We start from the raw sequence: 17,362 nt of genomic DNA, 5'->3' as shown, positions 1-17,362 counted from the left end.
CTGGCACTAGTGTGGAATATTGAATATTGAATATATTTTTCAATTTTAAAATCCAAAATTTATCAGTTTTTCTCAAATAAGCCATATTCAATTATATACCTACTTCTTTATACAAATTTCACATAAAGGAAATAATGTAAATTCTGAACAAAGCTGTTATCCATAATTTCTTAAAAATTTTCAAAGTCTTTCTTTTCGGTACAATCTAATATTCGCATATTCTATTGTGGAAATTTGAATATTTTTACATACAATTTCACTTGTATGTTTATTGAACGGGCTTAAAAGTCCTTTAGATATATGGCAAGTAAAACCGGGAGACTTTTGACATATTTTTAAAAGTGTTTATTTCAGCAATGTGATGATGTGTGAAAAACAAATCAAATATTTTATTTTGTTCAAAAAGCAACATGTGTTGCTGTATAAATTATTGTATTGTCTGATTAAATCCAGAACGAATGGAGATAGTTTTGATAAAAAAATTACGTTTATTAGGTTTGAGCATTTGAAATAATATTTTTGAAAGGCTCTAAGAGCATTTTTCGAAGATTATTTTTAAAGATGAGTATTAATTTTTAAATATTTGAAAAATCCCCAACCAAAAATATTAATCGTTAAAAATTTTTTTGAAGGACTTTTAGAGCTGTAATTGTGAATTTTGTTGGAAAATTTTCCAAGATGTGTTTCTACATAATAAGAATGTAAATTCAGACTTCTATAAATATTTTCAGACATGAAATTTGAGATTTTTCAAAGAAATCTATTAAGGACATTTGTAGTAATCACCGCATGTTTTTTAAAAAGTATTCTCTTTATTGCTGTAATTTGGCACTCCTTAAGCATTTTTAAATGGCTCTTTTGGAAGAGTATTTTTATGGACTTGAATATTTTTCAAGCACTTTCAGAGCTGCTCTCGTAAAATTTTTAAAGGACGTTTTAAAGACATTGAGAATGAGGAGATGCTCGAGGAATACTTTTATAAGGCTTTCAGGCCTTTAATCGCGTATTTTATTTTTTATGGATTTTCAGAGCTGTAATTGCATAATTTCAAATAATTTTCAAAGGATTCCCTCAGCTCTTGTCGTCCATGGACTTTTACAGTGATAATTGTGGATTTGGAACATATTTCAAGGAATTTCATAGCTGCTGATTTTGTTTTTTTTTTTTTTTTTTTAATAATTTTTAAGGATTATAAGAGCTGTCATACTGCAGTTCTTTACAATTATTTGGATTACTACAGTCAGAGCTGTAATCCGCACTTTATCTTAGGGATCAGTGCATGAATTATATTCCCAATGATTTTAGATTTTTTAACAAAATAATTCTCGTGTTGTTATCATTGGTATTGCCGAACACCTAAAATGTACCTAAATGTAAAAATTTAAAGGAATCCTAATCCACAATTTAAAAAAAATGTAGAAAAGGGATACCTTTTTTGGGTTACTTTGTTATAAGATTTATTAAATTTCTACATAAAATAATTTTGTAAAATGCTTTGAATTGTTAAGTGCCTATTGATATTAAGTTTCTAAACATTTTTTTATTATACCCTACAACACTATGTGTTGTATTATAAGTTTGATTGGGCCAGAATTTATGTAACACCTCGAAATATTGGTTTCCCATATAGGAAAGTATATATGGATCTTCCTAGCTCGCCGAGCTGAGTCGATCTAGCTATGTATGTCCGTCCGTCCGTCTGTCCGTCTGTCCATGTTAATTTGTAATCACTCTACAGGTCGCAATTATGGCCCGATCTTCACGAAATTTAGAATGGAGGTGGAGCTTAGGTCAGAATAGAACCCTATTTCTTTTAGAGATGATCGCATAATATTTAGGGGTTGAAATGGACCAAATACTGAAAATATGTCGAATTTTGCAGTAGCTATACAGGTCGCAATTATAGACCAATCGAAGCGGAATTTCGCATGTAGCTAGAGTTTAGGGCGGGGAAGAAGCCTACCAATTTGGGTGGTCATCGGATAATATTTAGCGGGTAAAATAGACCATATCTTTTGTATTGAAAAAATTCAAAATTTTTCATTAAACCGTGAATATTTTAAATTCCGGCTAAATCACAAAGCCATGACAAGGTTCCTTCAGATCTTTACATTGATGTTAACATCCAACAAATCGGATATATAGCAAAATATGTGCGATATATGTGTCTATCAAAGAAGATATGCTTGAAAGATCTCTTATATGTCGAGAACGGCTGAACTGATTTCGACAGTTCTCATTAATTCAGAATGGCCTCTTGGCAGGAAAGAAAAAACCTCTAAAAAATCGCATAAAAATATCTCTATGACGATGAAAATATTGATTTTTTTAAATTTTCTCATATTTTTTTCAATTTTGTCATATTTTTGGCATATTTTCATTTTGAATTAAACATTTGGTAATATTTCTACAGCTAACAAAACTAAGTAGTTAGGATATCAGGATATCATATACAGATCGCATTTATGGCCCGATCCTTACGAAATTTTGCATGGGGATAAGATGAGGGTCAGAATAGAAGCCTACTCTTTTTGGAGATGATCGCCATATATTTAGGGGTTGAAATGGACCAAAAAGCTGCAAAATTGTCAGCAGGTCGTATTTGTCGCCCGATCCTCGCGCACATCTGAATGGGGGTTACCGGACATTGCAAAAGCCAAGCAGTTTTGGATGGCCATCCGAAAATATTCAATGTTTTGTAGACAAAATACGAAATTGTCCATTCCAGTGACTTTTTGGAGAATTCACAAATACAGGAAAGACGCAGTTCTGAATATTTCGTTAACGCAGATTTCGTTGAAGAACATAGTCAAATGGCTGTTCTCATATAGATGAGTTTCAGTCAAAAACCAATAATAAATGTTAATCTTTTGCCACTTCTGAGAGATTATAGGTCTTTGGGAAATATTGATTCCAGATCTAGGAAGACCATTTAAATTAGTTTAAGTTGCTATTATTCGAAAATTAGAGAACGAAACCTGGTTTTCTTTTATTATTTGTCACAATATCTTGTGGAATTCTTTCGAGTATCTCGCCTATATAAACTGTATCGTTTATTATAGTGTTGTAGGGTATTCAACGGTCGGCCCCGCTCGGCTGTTGCCTTTGCTTACTTGTTTTTTATTTTTTTTTTTGAGCAAAAACCCAAAACGCCCTGTGATGACTCTCTTTAGGATTAAAATGTTGTCGCACAATGTTAAAAAATAAACCTCATTTTAAACAAGTAAAAAAACGATGGGCCGAACTTTTGATATCGTCCACCATTCGGAAAACAATGAATTTTTTATTTTTCTTTTAAATAATCATTTTAAAGGATAATTTTAAAAATTCAAATATATTCAAATACAGGGTGAGATAAAAAATTGCAACAAAATACAACGTTATATTTTTTAAACTTTTTTAAAAATTTTATCGAATGAAAGCAAAAAATGTCGGAAATAGCATCAAATTTTAGAATAAGTTTATATTTGTTCGAATTGGTCACCTTTGGCACGAAATATGGCTCTCAAACGGCCAATGAAAGCGTCACACGCTGTCCGAATTTTGCTCTACGGTATGTTGGCCCATTCCCGGCGAAGCGCTTACTTGAGGTGATCGACACTTTTGTATTTTTTACTGCCAACCTTGCTTTCCAAAATACTCCAGACACAATAATCCAATGGATTGGTATCCGGAGATTTTGGTGGCCATTGTGCTCAAGAATTGAGGCGAGGAACCACATTTTTTAACCATTCAAGGGTAGCGCGTGCTGAGTGCGATAGTGCTGAGTCGTGTTGGAATGTCCAAGGTCTGCGGTCAAAATGTTTGTGTGCCCACGGCTTTAATACACCCTCCAGAATATTTTCGCGATAACATTTGGCACTTATTCTGATCCCACGGTCGATTAATACGAGCGGAGAGCGACCATCGGCTGTTTTGGCGGCCCACACCATCACCATGGCCGGGGCTTGAGTTCTGTTGGCCAACCGAACGTGCACATTTTCAGCTGACCTCTTTGGCAAGTAAACACCATAAGTTTGTATGTTTACAAACGACTGGACACAAAAGATTTATACTTATTTACATGCTGAAGTGCTTTAACGATAGCCACTTGTGGTTTTCCAGCCAAATATAAAGAACACACTATCACGCTTGAATTCCATCACGAATAAGTTTTTTTCTCGCTTGTAAACAATATAATGAGCTGTCACTGGAATACTTTTAACAGCTGTCGGACGAGTGGCTTAGAAATTGAAAGGATTCTTTAAGCCCTTATCGCTCAGGGACTTTTACAGCGATAATTCTGTATCTGCTTATGGAATATTTGTTTTTTTTTATAATTTTTAAGGACGAGCTGTTATCCTGGAATTCTTTAAAATGATTTCAAAACAGTCAGAGTTGTAATCCGGACTTGATCGTATGAATCATTGCATATTTTTAACAAATATCCTTAAGGACCTTTATAACTGTAACCTGGTACTATTTGTGAGAATTTCTCGTACCTAAAAATAATCCTATGTACCCTTATGAATCATTGCATATTTTTAACAAATATCCTTAAGAACCTTTATAACTGTAACCTGCTACTATTTGTGAGAATTTCTCGTACCTAAAAATAAGCCTATGTACCCAAAATGTATGAATTCAAAGGAATCCTTATTCAAAAATAGTAGAGAAGGATAACCTTTTTTGGGTAAGCTTTTATTCATAATCTACTGAGGTTTTCTTCTATTCATAATCTACTGAGGTTTTCCTGTAATTATTGAAAAAATTTGCATTTTGTCGCACAGTGTTATCATGCATTCCTAGCATTTCGGCGAGATTTAAATTTAGACTTTAGGATCTACGGTAGATTTCAACGTATAATAATTTTGTAAAATATTTTTATTTTTTATGTGTCGAGGTTATACATGAACCTATATTGACAATTTTCGGCTAGGTGAAAAGAGTTTCATAACAAATATGACCTATTAAGAATTTCATATATCGGATTCTAGACAAACCCATTGCAAAATGTGTCTAAAATCATCAAAACACCGAATATGGGTAGGTACCGTCGTATGGGGGCTATACGAATGCCAATTTGTTGACGAATCCTCCGAATATCGAGAGGTATCTTTATATAGCGGCTATACGAAGACGTGGACCTATATGGTAAATGCTCATTCAGTGAGAATTTCAAAGAATTGTATCGAAAAATGTGGCAATAATCATAAAAATACCGAATATCTAGAGATACAGAGGCCTATATAGAATATATATATATATATATATATATATATATATATATATATATATATATATATATATATATATAATTTTTTTTGTCATTTTCATAAATGCATGTTAAGAAAATCACACATGGGATTTTATACAAATCCCTTGAAACGGGCCACAATTTGGAATATATATGAAATTCGTAAAACGCGAAATTACCATCCGATATCATTTAAAATCAGTACACTTTATACTTTTATAAACAAAAGATGTGGTATAAAGATAGAATATATCAGTCTACTCCTTCTGGTACTTCTCCCACAAAGGGTTAATATTTTGAAAAACCGAAACACTCAAAAAATATAAAAAAATATATTAAAAAAGAATTGATTCATTCCTCTCATTCTCATAAATGTTCACACATCTTAGTGTTTTACAACACAAGACCTGTTATGGACATGGTAGAAATCGGACCACTCCCTCTAGTATCTTCCCACAAAGGTGTCGGAATTTCAAATGACAAATAGCTCATAAATATAAGCCCCCGATTCTCTTCAAATTTCACATATCCTAATACTTTGAATGATACAGATTGGCCCACCACTTCTGGTACCTCCCCCTTTTTTCCTCAACCAGATACCTGTAGTGGATTTTCTAGCTCATTTTTTTAGTTACCGACAAAAATCGGTAACTTTAAAACCCAAAATTTTGATATAAAAAATAAATTAAAGTTGGCGACATTGGTATCTATCGGTAGGTCTTAACGGCTACGTTGTTTTAAAGGAGGTTAATTAACCGTCCTTTCTAACTCTTTCAGTATCATATTTCGGAATTCCAGCTCTATACATTAACCCAATACCAAATGTAGTACTATTTAGTACTTTTCGTACAATTATAGAATAAATTTCCAAATCCACCTTCATATCTTAATACAAATACGCCCTCTTCCTTCACCCAATACCGAATTTAGTGCCATTTAGTACTTTTCGTACAAGGGACACCGAATATCGGAAAGTACCCCTATATGGCATCTATACGAAAACGTGGTATGAATGTTCCGCCACCGGAGATGGAACCCATTACGAACTACAATTGCAAATTTTTGGACAAATCCGTGGAAAAATGTGACCAAAATCATCAAATCATTGGGTACCATTGCATGGGGGCTATACGATATCGTGGACTTATGTAGACAGTTCTCTTCCAGGGCTAAATTACTCAGAAGCAACTATTTGTGTGGATTTTTAGACAATTTCATTGAAAACATTGGCTTCAATCATCAAAATATCGAATATCTTGATTTACTGATATATGGGGAACGCTGTACCCCATCATCGAACTTGACCTGCCTGCAGCCAAAAGATTAATCTGTGCAAAATTTTAGCTTCCTATCTGAATTCGTTTTGACTCTAGCGTGATCAACGAACAGACGAAAGGATGGACAGGGCTAGAATTTTACACTGATCAAGTAACTTACAAACGGAATGGCAAACTTAATATACCCTCCGTACTATGCATGGTGGAGGCTATAAAAATTTTACAAACCATTGAGTTTCCTTTAATTTTTTATTTTTCATCATCACTTACCGCTGACGTCTCATGGCGCCCAAGGAATCTAATTTCCTTTGGCGAAATGCCGATTTCCTTTGCATGCCAATTGAGGAACGACGAAATTGTCGCGTCAACAAATCATTTGAATTCGTCGCATACAAGGTGGCGGGCGAGGGGGAAGGCGTTCGGGTGCTGCGGCCAATTTCTGAATCTGAGTGTGGGACGGGAGAGGGTGGTCTCGAACAGTCACTGAAGACTGAATCACAAGTATTGTTACCATTGTCATCAGAACTTTCCACGGGATTTGCATAGAGATGATGATGCATATGCTGGCCATGATGATGGTGATGATGATGACGATGGTGGTGGTGGTGGTGGTGATGATTTTCTCTTCTCTGCAGATGGCTTTTTGGCTGGTCTTTATGATCGCCAATGTCACTGGATTCTTCATAGCTGGAGAGGCCATCCTCGTCGGTTTCATCCTGCATGTACAGCGACAAATGGTCCAAGTTGTAAATGTCGGAATGACTGTCGCTGCTGCTGCTAATGTTGCTATTGCTACTACTACTGCTGCTGCTGCTAGAGTTGCCATCACTGTTGCTGCTGCAATAGGTAATGCAAATACTTGTTGTTGTTGTGGTAGTTTTGGTGGTGGTGGTGTTGCTGTCTGCAATCTGCCGACTGCCATTTTCCTGATTATTGTTATTGCTTTTCTCGGTTTCCTTGGAGTTTAAGTTGTGATTATTGCCAATGCTGTTGTTGTTGTTGTTGCTGTTGTTATTAGTTTCTTTACTCCGAATGGTGGTGATACTGCTGGCATAGAAATCACTGCTGCTGGTTTGGGTCGACATATTAGTCATTGTTTTTGTTGTTGTTATAATTAAAGCAGCCATGGCTGCAGTTGTTGTTGTTGTTATTGCAGCAGTGGTTGTGTTGCTTTTATTGTTGTTGTTGTTAGTTTTTACAACTGGTGTTGTGGCCATTTTTGAGTTTTGCAATTTGCGTAGTTCCTGGCCAATGGTATTTTCATCCAGAGTCAAATACGAAATAAACATGGGCGTTGTTGAAAGGTTGATAGGTTGGGGGGTTATAACCTCACTTTTTTTGTTTGAGTTGGCACACAATGTCAAATTGTTTAAAATTGTTTATTTATCACAGTTAATTTTTATTGTTTTTATCATTAATTATTACTTTTAGTTCCGCTATTAAAATTATTTAAAAAAGTAAATAAATATTTTTCCATTAAATTTCACTTTTATCCCCACACTATGGCTGGTTATTTTTTTCGGAAGCTCGGCGGAAGTGAATTGAGCCAATATTGGCTCCGATTTTTGTTTGTTTTATCAACGTTTTTTTTTTTATTATTTTTCCGATAACCTTTCCTTTTTTTTTATTCATAAACAAAATATATTGACACACGTTTTATCACCAGTCCATCAAATCAAACCAATAATCATTTGCTTTGGAGCCACTAATTTCGAGCGCTCCGCTAATCAAAATATTAATAACTGAGCGGTATTGCGGTGGTGACACGCTTTTGACTTTTCTACGGGTTTATCGTTTACCCCTCGAAGAGAGAATGAAAGATAAATTACCATGAGAGAGATAAAGCCAGATAGGCTGGCTGGGGGACAGACAGACAGACAGACAGACAAATGGACAACAGCGTTGAAAATAAAACAAACCCATACATACGTACACACAAAAAGATAAAAATCCAATGAATATAATTATGAACAATACAGAAGCAACAACAACGACAACGGACCAGTCAGTACCCAACCAACCGTTGCGAACCGAACTGAATCTCTGTTATCCAGGTGCATTCATAAAGTAATTAAGTTTTTTCTTTCTGTCTGTCTGTCTGTCTGCCGTTCTATTCATTCATTCTGAGACTACACTTATGTGTGTGTGGGCCTGATATATACTAGGGTGGTTCTCCTTTGTTTCATTATTGAAAATTTTTATAAATTATATTTTTTCAATAATAGATGATATAATTATCTCCCAGGCATGTTAAATAAGGAAGCCATAAAAATAAAATTTGATTGATGTAGATTTTTATTGCCATGGAAGGTAAATCATTCGTTGTCGCTATGATATATTTTCTGTCATTTCAATGTTTAAAGGGGATTTATTTTTCTTCGCTCGAAAATGATATTTTTGTAATTTATTAATTCAGTGGCCAAGTTCTGCAGGTTATCACAAAGAAGATGGCAACATTTTCTATGAGAATATATTCAGATTTTCCTTAGATCATCAATGGGATAATCGACCGATCTTTAATGGAAAGATGTAAATATCATGTATTGAAAGATCTACAGAATTTTTATTAAAAGTTTCGTAGATTATTCTACAAAAAGAAGAAGAAGAAGAAGAAAATGGAAGGTACACCAATCTTCTCTAGGAAGATACCCCCTTTAAGCAAATCGTTCCCATATATTCTCCCATAATGTATTAGCATAGACAAATTAAGGTATAGACTAAAAAGTTTTAAAATTTACCCCTTCCGGCAGATGTCACTATTATTGATCTTGGGCCAGTCAAGTCACTCAGGGCTAGTGAAGTCACTCGACTTCGAAAACCATTTATTCATTTTTCTGATATTTAATTCCTATATTTTTATATTTCACTACATATTTGGATAATGTTAAAGTAAACAAAGTCACTGTTTCGTTTTTAATTGATAAATAATAAAGAATCATAAAAATATTCAATATTTTGTATTTTGAGAGAATTGAGTGAGTCTACTGAACCTCTCTTACAGCATGAACGACATCTATTGAAGCACTTTTTTCGAAGATAACAGATGAGACAACTTTTTAGTCTATACCTAATTTGTCTATGGTATTAGTATGGAAGAACATAGCTCATATATGCTCGTTTTTACTCGTGAGAGAAACATTTTCCTGAGAGGAAACACTCGGAGAGTAAGAGTTATGCAAGAAATTAACTTTTCACTATTTTGCTTGATTTTATATTTAATTTAGACGAATTTTGACATTGACACCAACAAATTATCAATTTTGGTTCACGTTTTGGTGCAGCCCTAATTGTAGTTCTTTACAGATTTTCTACAAGAAGATATCTTCTTTAAGAGCTCAGCAAGGTTTCAAGAATTACTTTTGAAAAAAATACTAAGATTATTTAATTATTATTATTTTTTTATTATTTTATTATAGCAGGGAAAAAAAATGAAAGGTACACCAATCTTCTCTAGGAAGATACCCTTTTTAAGGAAATCGTCGCCATATATTCTCCCATAATGTAGTAGTAGTTCTTCCATAGCTCATATATGCTCGTTTTTACTCGTGAGAGAAACATTTTCGTGAGAGGAAACACTCGGAGAGTGAGAGTTATGCAAGAAATTAACTTTCCACTATTTTGCTTGATTTTATATTTAATTTAGACGAATTTTGACATTGACAGCAACAAATTTTCAATTTTGTTCCACGTTTTGGTGCAGCCCTAATTTTAGTTATTTACAGATTTTCTACAAGAAGATATCTTCTTTAAGAGCTCAGCAAAGTTTCAAAAATTACTTTTGAAAAAAATACTAAGATTATTTAATTATTATTATTTTTTTATTATTTAATTATAGCAGGGAAAACGTGGACCTGTACAAGTCATTTTCTGCTTTAGAATATATAGAATTGCGGACAACAAATACAAACTTTTAAACAATTCCGTTGCAAAATTTGACAAAAATTATCGAAATACCAAATATCCTTTGGTGTTTATGTAGATAATTTTCCAATGCCCAATTGTCCATACCAAATACCAACTATTAGATAATCCCATTAAAAAATGTCACTAAAATCATCAAAATACTGAATGTAGGCAATTTTCTCTCATAGTAGGTAGTACAAGTTACTAACTCCAAATATCGTCGAAAAATGTGAAACCAATTATCAACACATAGAAAATGTTATAAGGGGTTCATACCAAAACTTGGACCTACATGGACAATTCTCTGCAAGGATGTTCCCTTAAAATGTTCTCAAGCTACTTAATTTAGTTCGAAGCTAGAATGATTTTCACAGACGGACAGACATAACTATATTGACATAGAATGTTTGCTAATCAAAAATGTATATACAGGGTGAGATAAAAAACTGCAACAAAGTCAAACGGCATAATTTTTAAAATTTTTTCAAATTTTATTGAATGAAAGCGAAAAAATGTCGGAAATACCATCAAATTTTAGAATAAGTTTAGATTTGTTCGAATTGGTCACTTTTGGCCCGAATTGTAACCTTCAAACGGCCAATGAGACCGTGACACGCTGCCTAAATGTTGCTCTGCGATCTTTTGGCCCATTCCCGGCGAAGCGCTTGCTTGAGGTGATCGACACTTTGGTATTTTTTAGTGCCAACCTTGCTTTCCAAAATACTCCAGACACAATAGTCCAACGGATAGGTATCCGGAGATTTTGGAGGCCATTGTGCGCTGGAAATGAAGCGAGGAACCTAATTTTGTAACCTTTCTTGGGTGGCGCGTGCTGAGTCCTGTTGAAATGTCCAAGGACGGCGGCCAAAATGTTTTCGTGAACATGGCTTTAATACACCCTCGAAAATATTTTCGCCATAATATTCGGCATTTATTCTGATGCGGACGAACGAAGAGCGACCATCGGTTGTTATGGCGGCCCACACCATCACCATGGCAGGCGTTTGAGTTCTGGTGGCCAACCGAAGGTGCACATTTTCAGCTGACCTCTTTGGCAAGTAAACACGATCATTTTGTTTGTTTACAAACTGCTGGACTTTTCTCTTCGGAGAAAACCAAGTTCACCACTTTCGGCCAAGCGAAGCAACTCTTTAACTCTTTTGTGTCTATTTTCTTTTCGTTGCGGTGTAAGTTCTTGCACTTGTTCGAATTTCAATGGCTTTACCTCGAGCTCATTTTTCAATATTTGCCGAATGAAATATTACGATATGTTCAGCTCACGAGCCATTTTCGGCCACTGCGACGCGGGTTTCGATCAAGTCACTTCTTTGCTTTTGCGAACATTTTCTGCTGATGTTTTTGTTTTTTTCCGTCCACTTCCTTGACGTCGGGCTACGCTACCAGTATCACGGTAAGGAGCGATGGTACGAGACACAAAAGATTTATTCACATTTAAATGCTGGAGTGCTCTAACGATAGCCACTTGTGGTTTTCCAGCCAAATATAAAGAAATCACACTATCACGCTTGAATTCTACCATATTTCTGGAAAATTCTCACCAGAATGCTTTTGTACGCTTCTAAACAATAGCTGTCACTGGGATAATTTTTACAGCTATCGGACGAGTGGCTTAGAAATGACAGCAGTCTGAAGTAGGTTGCATTTTTTTTTATCTCACCCTGCATTTATTGACTTTCATAAAATATGAATTCATCGGCCTATTTTCCGTAGTTGAACTTTTCGGAAAAATATTCACCGTAGAACTGCCTTTCAGTATATTCACAACCAATTTTCAACCAAATTTGCTATAGTTTAATAATTTGGTTTTCTTATGGGTAGTTAACTCCTCTTGAAAATTAATCAACATAGGTATAGCCCCAATATAACGGAATTTTCAAATTTTTATGGATTTAGAGGAAAACTAATTGGGTTAAAACTTATGTTTTCTATAGAGGGTATAAAAAGGTCAATGTTAATGTTCGATTGATATTTCATTTTTTAATAAACTATTTTTCGGTTTTTTTACTATTACGAATTTTATTTCCTTTTGTTTCAAACAAATGGTATTATTTATCTTTTTATTCTTTATACAGGGTTGCCCATATTCGACGGACCCATGACTCTTTGGGCCCATTCCAATCGACGAGGCTTGTCCGCAGGCAACATTCTTTGCGTCAATTGAATTTTGTACGGGAACAAATGCAAATCAATGCGAATAATCCGTTGTAAAGTAGACCGAGCCATGTCCAACTGCTGAGAACGGCGTTTTTGGGATGTTCTTGGGGACCTCTCAACACTGGTTCGTATGGCAGCGATATTCTCGGCCGATCGCCTTGGTCGACTTTTATATGGCCTCTTCGGATTAGAAAGAGCCTTGCCAGTCGAAAGTTTTTCGTATAAACGCTTAATGGTGTTCTTAGAAGGCGCACTTCTCACATTTTTTAATGTTTTAAAAGCACGTTGAGTTTTCACAATTGACTTCTTCTGTTGAATGTAAATTTCAACTATTTCGAGTGGCGTGTATTGGTTCATGGTAAAAATCTGCTTGGACTGACGCTTCAAACGCGGTATGTCATTAAGCGATGTGACATTTCGAATATGGACAACCCTGTATATCGCCTTCCTATTTCTTCTCCATTAAAAATAAATTACTCTAAAAAAATATTGTTTATATTTTTATATACATCCATGACCCTCCCTAATACACCATTAGTACGTTTATACCCAACTTGCGATTTCCATCTACGTGTACTGGTACATATGTGTACATATATCGGTACAGCTCTGATGTTAATCGCCACGGAGGCGTTACCAGCGTCAGAGTGCTACTTTTTGCCTACACACACACACACACAAACAAATAACTATTTTACATTCACAATGGATAGTTGTTGTTGTTGCTGCTTTTTATTATCATCAGTAATTGTAACATTTTTGATTAGCAGCTATTTATTTATGGGGTGTGTATTTTGAGAGTCATATGAATGAATGAAATTCTCTACTGGGAAATCCAGTTAGAAAAAGAAACAAAAAGGAAAGAAAAAGCAAAGATTACAATATCTGACGAAATAGTGGTGGCAGGGTAGTTTGTAATGTTTTCAAAAAAAAAAAAAAAAAACAGTAAAGAAAGTTTTAAAGTCGGGCGGAGCCGACTTTATGATACCCTACACCACTTTGCTAATTTAGTAGAGCTCCGCATAACAATTAAACAGAACTCTATACATCCCGAAGCATTTGTATCTTTTAAATTCGGACTTGTATTGCCCATTTGGTGCACAATTATTTTGAAATCGGATAAGGATATGTATGGGAGCTATATCCAAATCGGAACCGATTTCAATAAAATTTGGCAAAGATATTTCTGAGCTGTATTTGATATATTTCCCTGAATATCCTTGTTACGGAGTGCATATTACGGCTGTGGGTAACAAATATAACAAATCGGATGAACAGTATATATGGGAGTTATAGCTATACCGATACCGATCTTCACCAAATTTGTCATACTAACTTCTAGACTCAATTCGGTCGTAAGTACCAAATTCCATCCCATTTGGACAAATATAAGAATTTTGGTGCACAATAAAACGTAAATCGGTCGAAGTTTTATGTGGGAGCTATATCCAAATCTGAACCGATCTCGATAAAATTTAGCAAATGCTGTATTTGATATATTTCCCCAAATATTGTTGTTACAGAGTGCATATTACGGCTGCGGAGGACAAAAATAACAAATCGGATGAACAATATATATGGGAGCTATAGCTATATCTGAACCGATCTCGATGAAATTTGGCATACTTATTTTCAGGCCCTATTTGGTTGTATGTTCAAAATTGCATACTATTCGGGCTGTCATTACATGTTTGGTGCACAATAAAAAGCAAATCGGACGAAGATATATATGGGAGCTACATCTAAATTTTTTACCTATTATCTCCAATTTCAATAGGGTTCGTCTTTGGGGCAAACAAATGATTTGGGCAAAATTTCATCTGGATAGGACAATAAATGCGAACTGTACTTTGTTTACAAAAATACATGGACAGACGGACGGACGGACGGATATGCATTAGTCGACTCAGAATGTGATTCTATGCAGATCATCAAAAGGAACTATGGGTCTATCTCGGTTGGTTTTGTCTGTTACAAACAAATGCACAAAGACATAAGACCCTGACCACCTTGTGCGAAAATGTGGGTAGTACTCTTTGGGTTTCAAATAATTTATTTGGTCCAATTTGTAGGAGAATTTTGGGAAAACTCCCATGAAGTACGACTATATCGCTAAAATGTATTTTTACACCCTCCACCATAGGAGTGTGTATTAAGTTCGTCATTCCGTTTGTAACTCCTCGAAATAATAATTTTTTTTTTGTGTATATATTCTTGATCAGCGTAAAATTCTAAGACGATTTAGCCATGTCCACCCGCCCGTCTATCCGTCTGTTGTAATCACGCTAGACTCAAAATGAAAATAATATAGGAAGTTAAAATTTTGCACAGATGTGTCTTTTATCTGCAGACAGGTCAAGGCCAAAGCTGGGCTATATCGGTCCACCCCCATATAACGGTACCCCCATTTTTGGGTATTTTGATGAGTGTAGCCAAATTTTTCAATGAAATTGTCTGAAAATTCACAGAAGGAGTTCCTTCTGAGTACTGATCTCCCTGAAAGAGTTGTGTCTATATAGGTCCACCTATATTCGGCCCCACATAGCGGTATCTCCCGACATTCGGTATCTTGATGATTTTAGTCACATTTTGCAATGGCATTGTCTGCACTTCTACACAAGGAGTTTTCTGTGAGTACTTTACCCCCCTGGAAGAGAATTGTCTATATAGCTCCACGATATCGTAGATTACCCATATAACGGTACCTCCCGACATTCGGTATTTTGATGATTTTAGCGACAGTATTCACCGGAATTTTTTAAAATTTTTTATGTGAAGCTTGCAATGGATACTCTACTAACCCCTGACGAAAAAATTTTCTATGCACGTCCACGTTTGCGATATTTGGTATTTTGATGATTTTAGTGGAATTTTTAATCGGAATTGTTTCAAATTTCGTATATGAAGTTCCTAAAAGGTACTAACCAATAGCCAAGTTTTTCAATGGAATTGTCTACAAAATCCACACAAGGAGTTCCTTCTGAGTACTTTACTCCCTGGAAGAGTATTGTCTATATAGGTCCACGATATCGTATATCACCCATATAACGATACCTCCCTATTATCGGTATTTGGATGATTTTAGCTACATTTTTCAACGGAATTGTCTAAAAATCCATACTAGAAGTTCTTTCAAAGCACTTAACCCCCTGGAAGAAAAATGTCTTCATAGGTTCACGATATCGTATAGCCCACATACAACTGTACCCCCCTATATTCGATATTTTGACAATTTTAGGGATATTATTCACTGTAGTTGTTTAAAATTTCGTATTTAGAGTTGGGCCAGGTCCAGGTCTTTGTATGGGCCTCATTTATCATTACCACCCTATATTCGGTATTTTAGATACCATATTCACCGAAATTGTTTGAAATTACGTATTTGAAGTTCCTTATAGTTACTACAGCCTGTGACAGAAAATTGTCTATGCAGGTGCAGGTCTTTGTATAGTCCCGATATAACGCTACCTCCCTATTTTAGGTATTTTGACGATTTTAGGTATAATATTCACCGAAATTGTTTGATATAACGGTACCTCCGTTATAAAGGTACCTCTGGTATTTTGATGATTCTAGCTACATTTTTCACCAGTTTCGTATTTGAATATTGTAATGGCTTATGACAAATGTTGCCTATGCAGGTCAACGTCTTCGTATAGACCCCAATATAACGGCTATATTGGGTATTTTTAAGTTTTTAATAGAATTTTTAAAGGATTTTATTTTTTTTTGGAAAATTTCCAAATTCGTTGCAAATGGTGGAGGGTATTCAAAGTTCGGTCCGACCAAACCTACTGCTTTTTTACTTGTTTTTTTAAAATTTTTCCAACAAATTGACCTGTCTTCGATTTCGTATTTTTATACCCTCCACCATACTATGGAGGGTACATTAATTTTGTCATTCCGTTTGTAACTCCTCGAAATACTCATGTCAGACCCAACAAAGTATATATATTCTTGATCGATAAGACGATTTAGCCATGTCCGTCTGTCTGTCTGTCTGTCTGTCTGTCTGTCTGTCCGTTTGTCTGTCTGTTGTAATCACGCTATCTTTCGAACAAATTGAGATAGAAGGCTAAAATTTTGCACACATGTATATTTTGCCAGTAGGCAGGTTAAGTTCGAAAATGGGCCATGTAGGTCCAAGTTATCATATAGCCCCCATATAACGGTACCTCCCGATATTCGGTATTTTGAAGATTTTAGCGACATTATTTATCGGAATTGTTTCAAATTTGGCATTTGAAGTTCGTAATGGATACTACATCCTAAGTCAAAAAATGAGCCGTGTAGGTCCACGTCTTCATATAGTCTCCATATAACGGTACCCCCCGAAATTCGGTATTTTGATGATTTTAGCGACATTATTCCCCGGAATTGTTCCAAATTTGGTATTTGAAGTTCGCAATATATACTGCAGCATAAAACAGAAAATGGGCCATGTAGGTCCACGTCTTCATATAGCCCAGATATACCGTACCCTCCGATATTCGGTATTTTGATGATTTTAGCGACACTATTTACCGGGATTGTTTGAAATTTCGCATGTGAAGTTCGTAATGGATACTTCAGCCCATGCCAGAAAATTGTCTGTGCATATAAACAAATTTTTCTTCAAGTTTCGCATTTAAATATTGTAATAACTTATGACAAAAGTTGCCTCCACGTCGTCGTATAAGCATTCGGTATTTTTAAGATTTTAACAAAATTTTTAACGGATTTTATTTATTTATTTTTTTTTTTGTGGAAATTGCCAAATTTGTACCAAGTG

General features: G+C 35.1%; 1 protein-coding gene across 2 annotated transcripts in view; it reads right to left on the bottom strand.

Moving 5' to 3' along the window:
* Positions 1-17,362, bottom strand: part of LOC101897641 (eye-specific diacylglycerol kinase) — a 114,481-nt gene that overhangs the window by 65,528 nt on the left and 31,591 nt on the right. For both annotated transcript variants that reach the window (XM_059127358.1, XM_059127359.1), the window contains exon 2: positions 6,784-7,949. In XM_059127358.1, the coding sequence (XP_058983341.1) occupies positions 6,784-7,802 (1,019 nt within the window). In that variant the 5' untranslated portion in view covers positions 7,803-7,949. The remainder of the gene's footprint in view (positions 1-6,783; positions 7,950-17,362) is intronic.

The sequence above is a fragment of the Musca domestica genome, unplaced genomic scaffold (genome assembly GCF_030504385.1).
Source record: "Musca domestica strain aabys unplaced genomic scaffold, Musca_domestica.polishedcontigs.V.1.1 44, whole genome shotgun sequence".
NCBI classification, from domain to species: Eukaryota; Metazoa; Arthropoda; class Insecta; order Diptera; family Muscidae; genus Musca; species Musca domestica.
The sequence above is the reverse complement of the archived record's forward strand: the minus strand, read 5'-3'. Positions and strand labels throughout refer to the sequence as shown.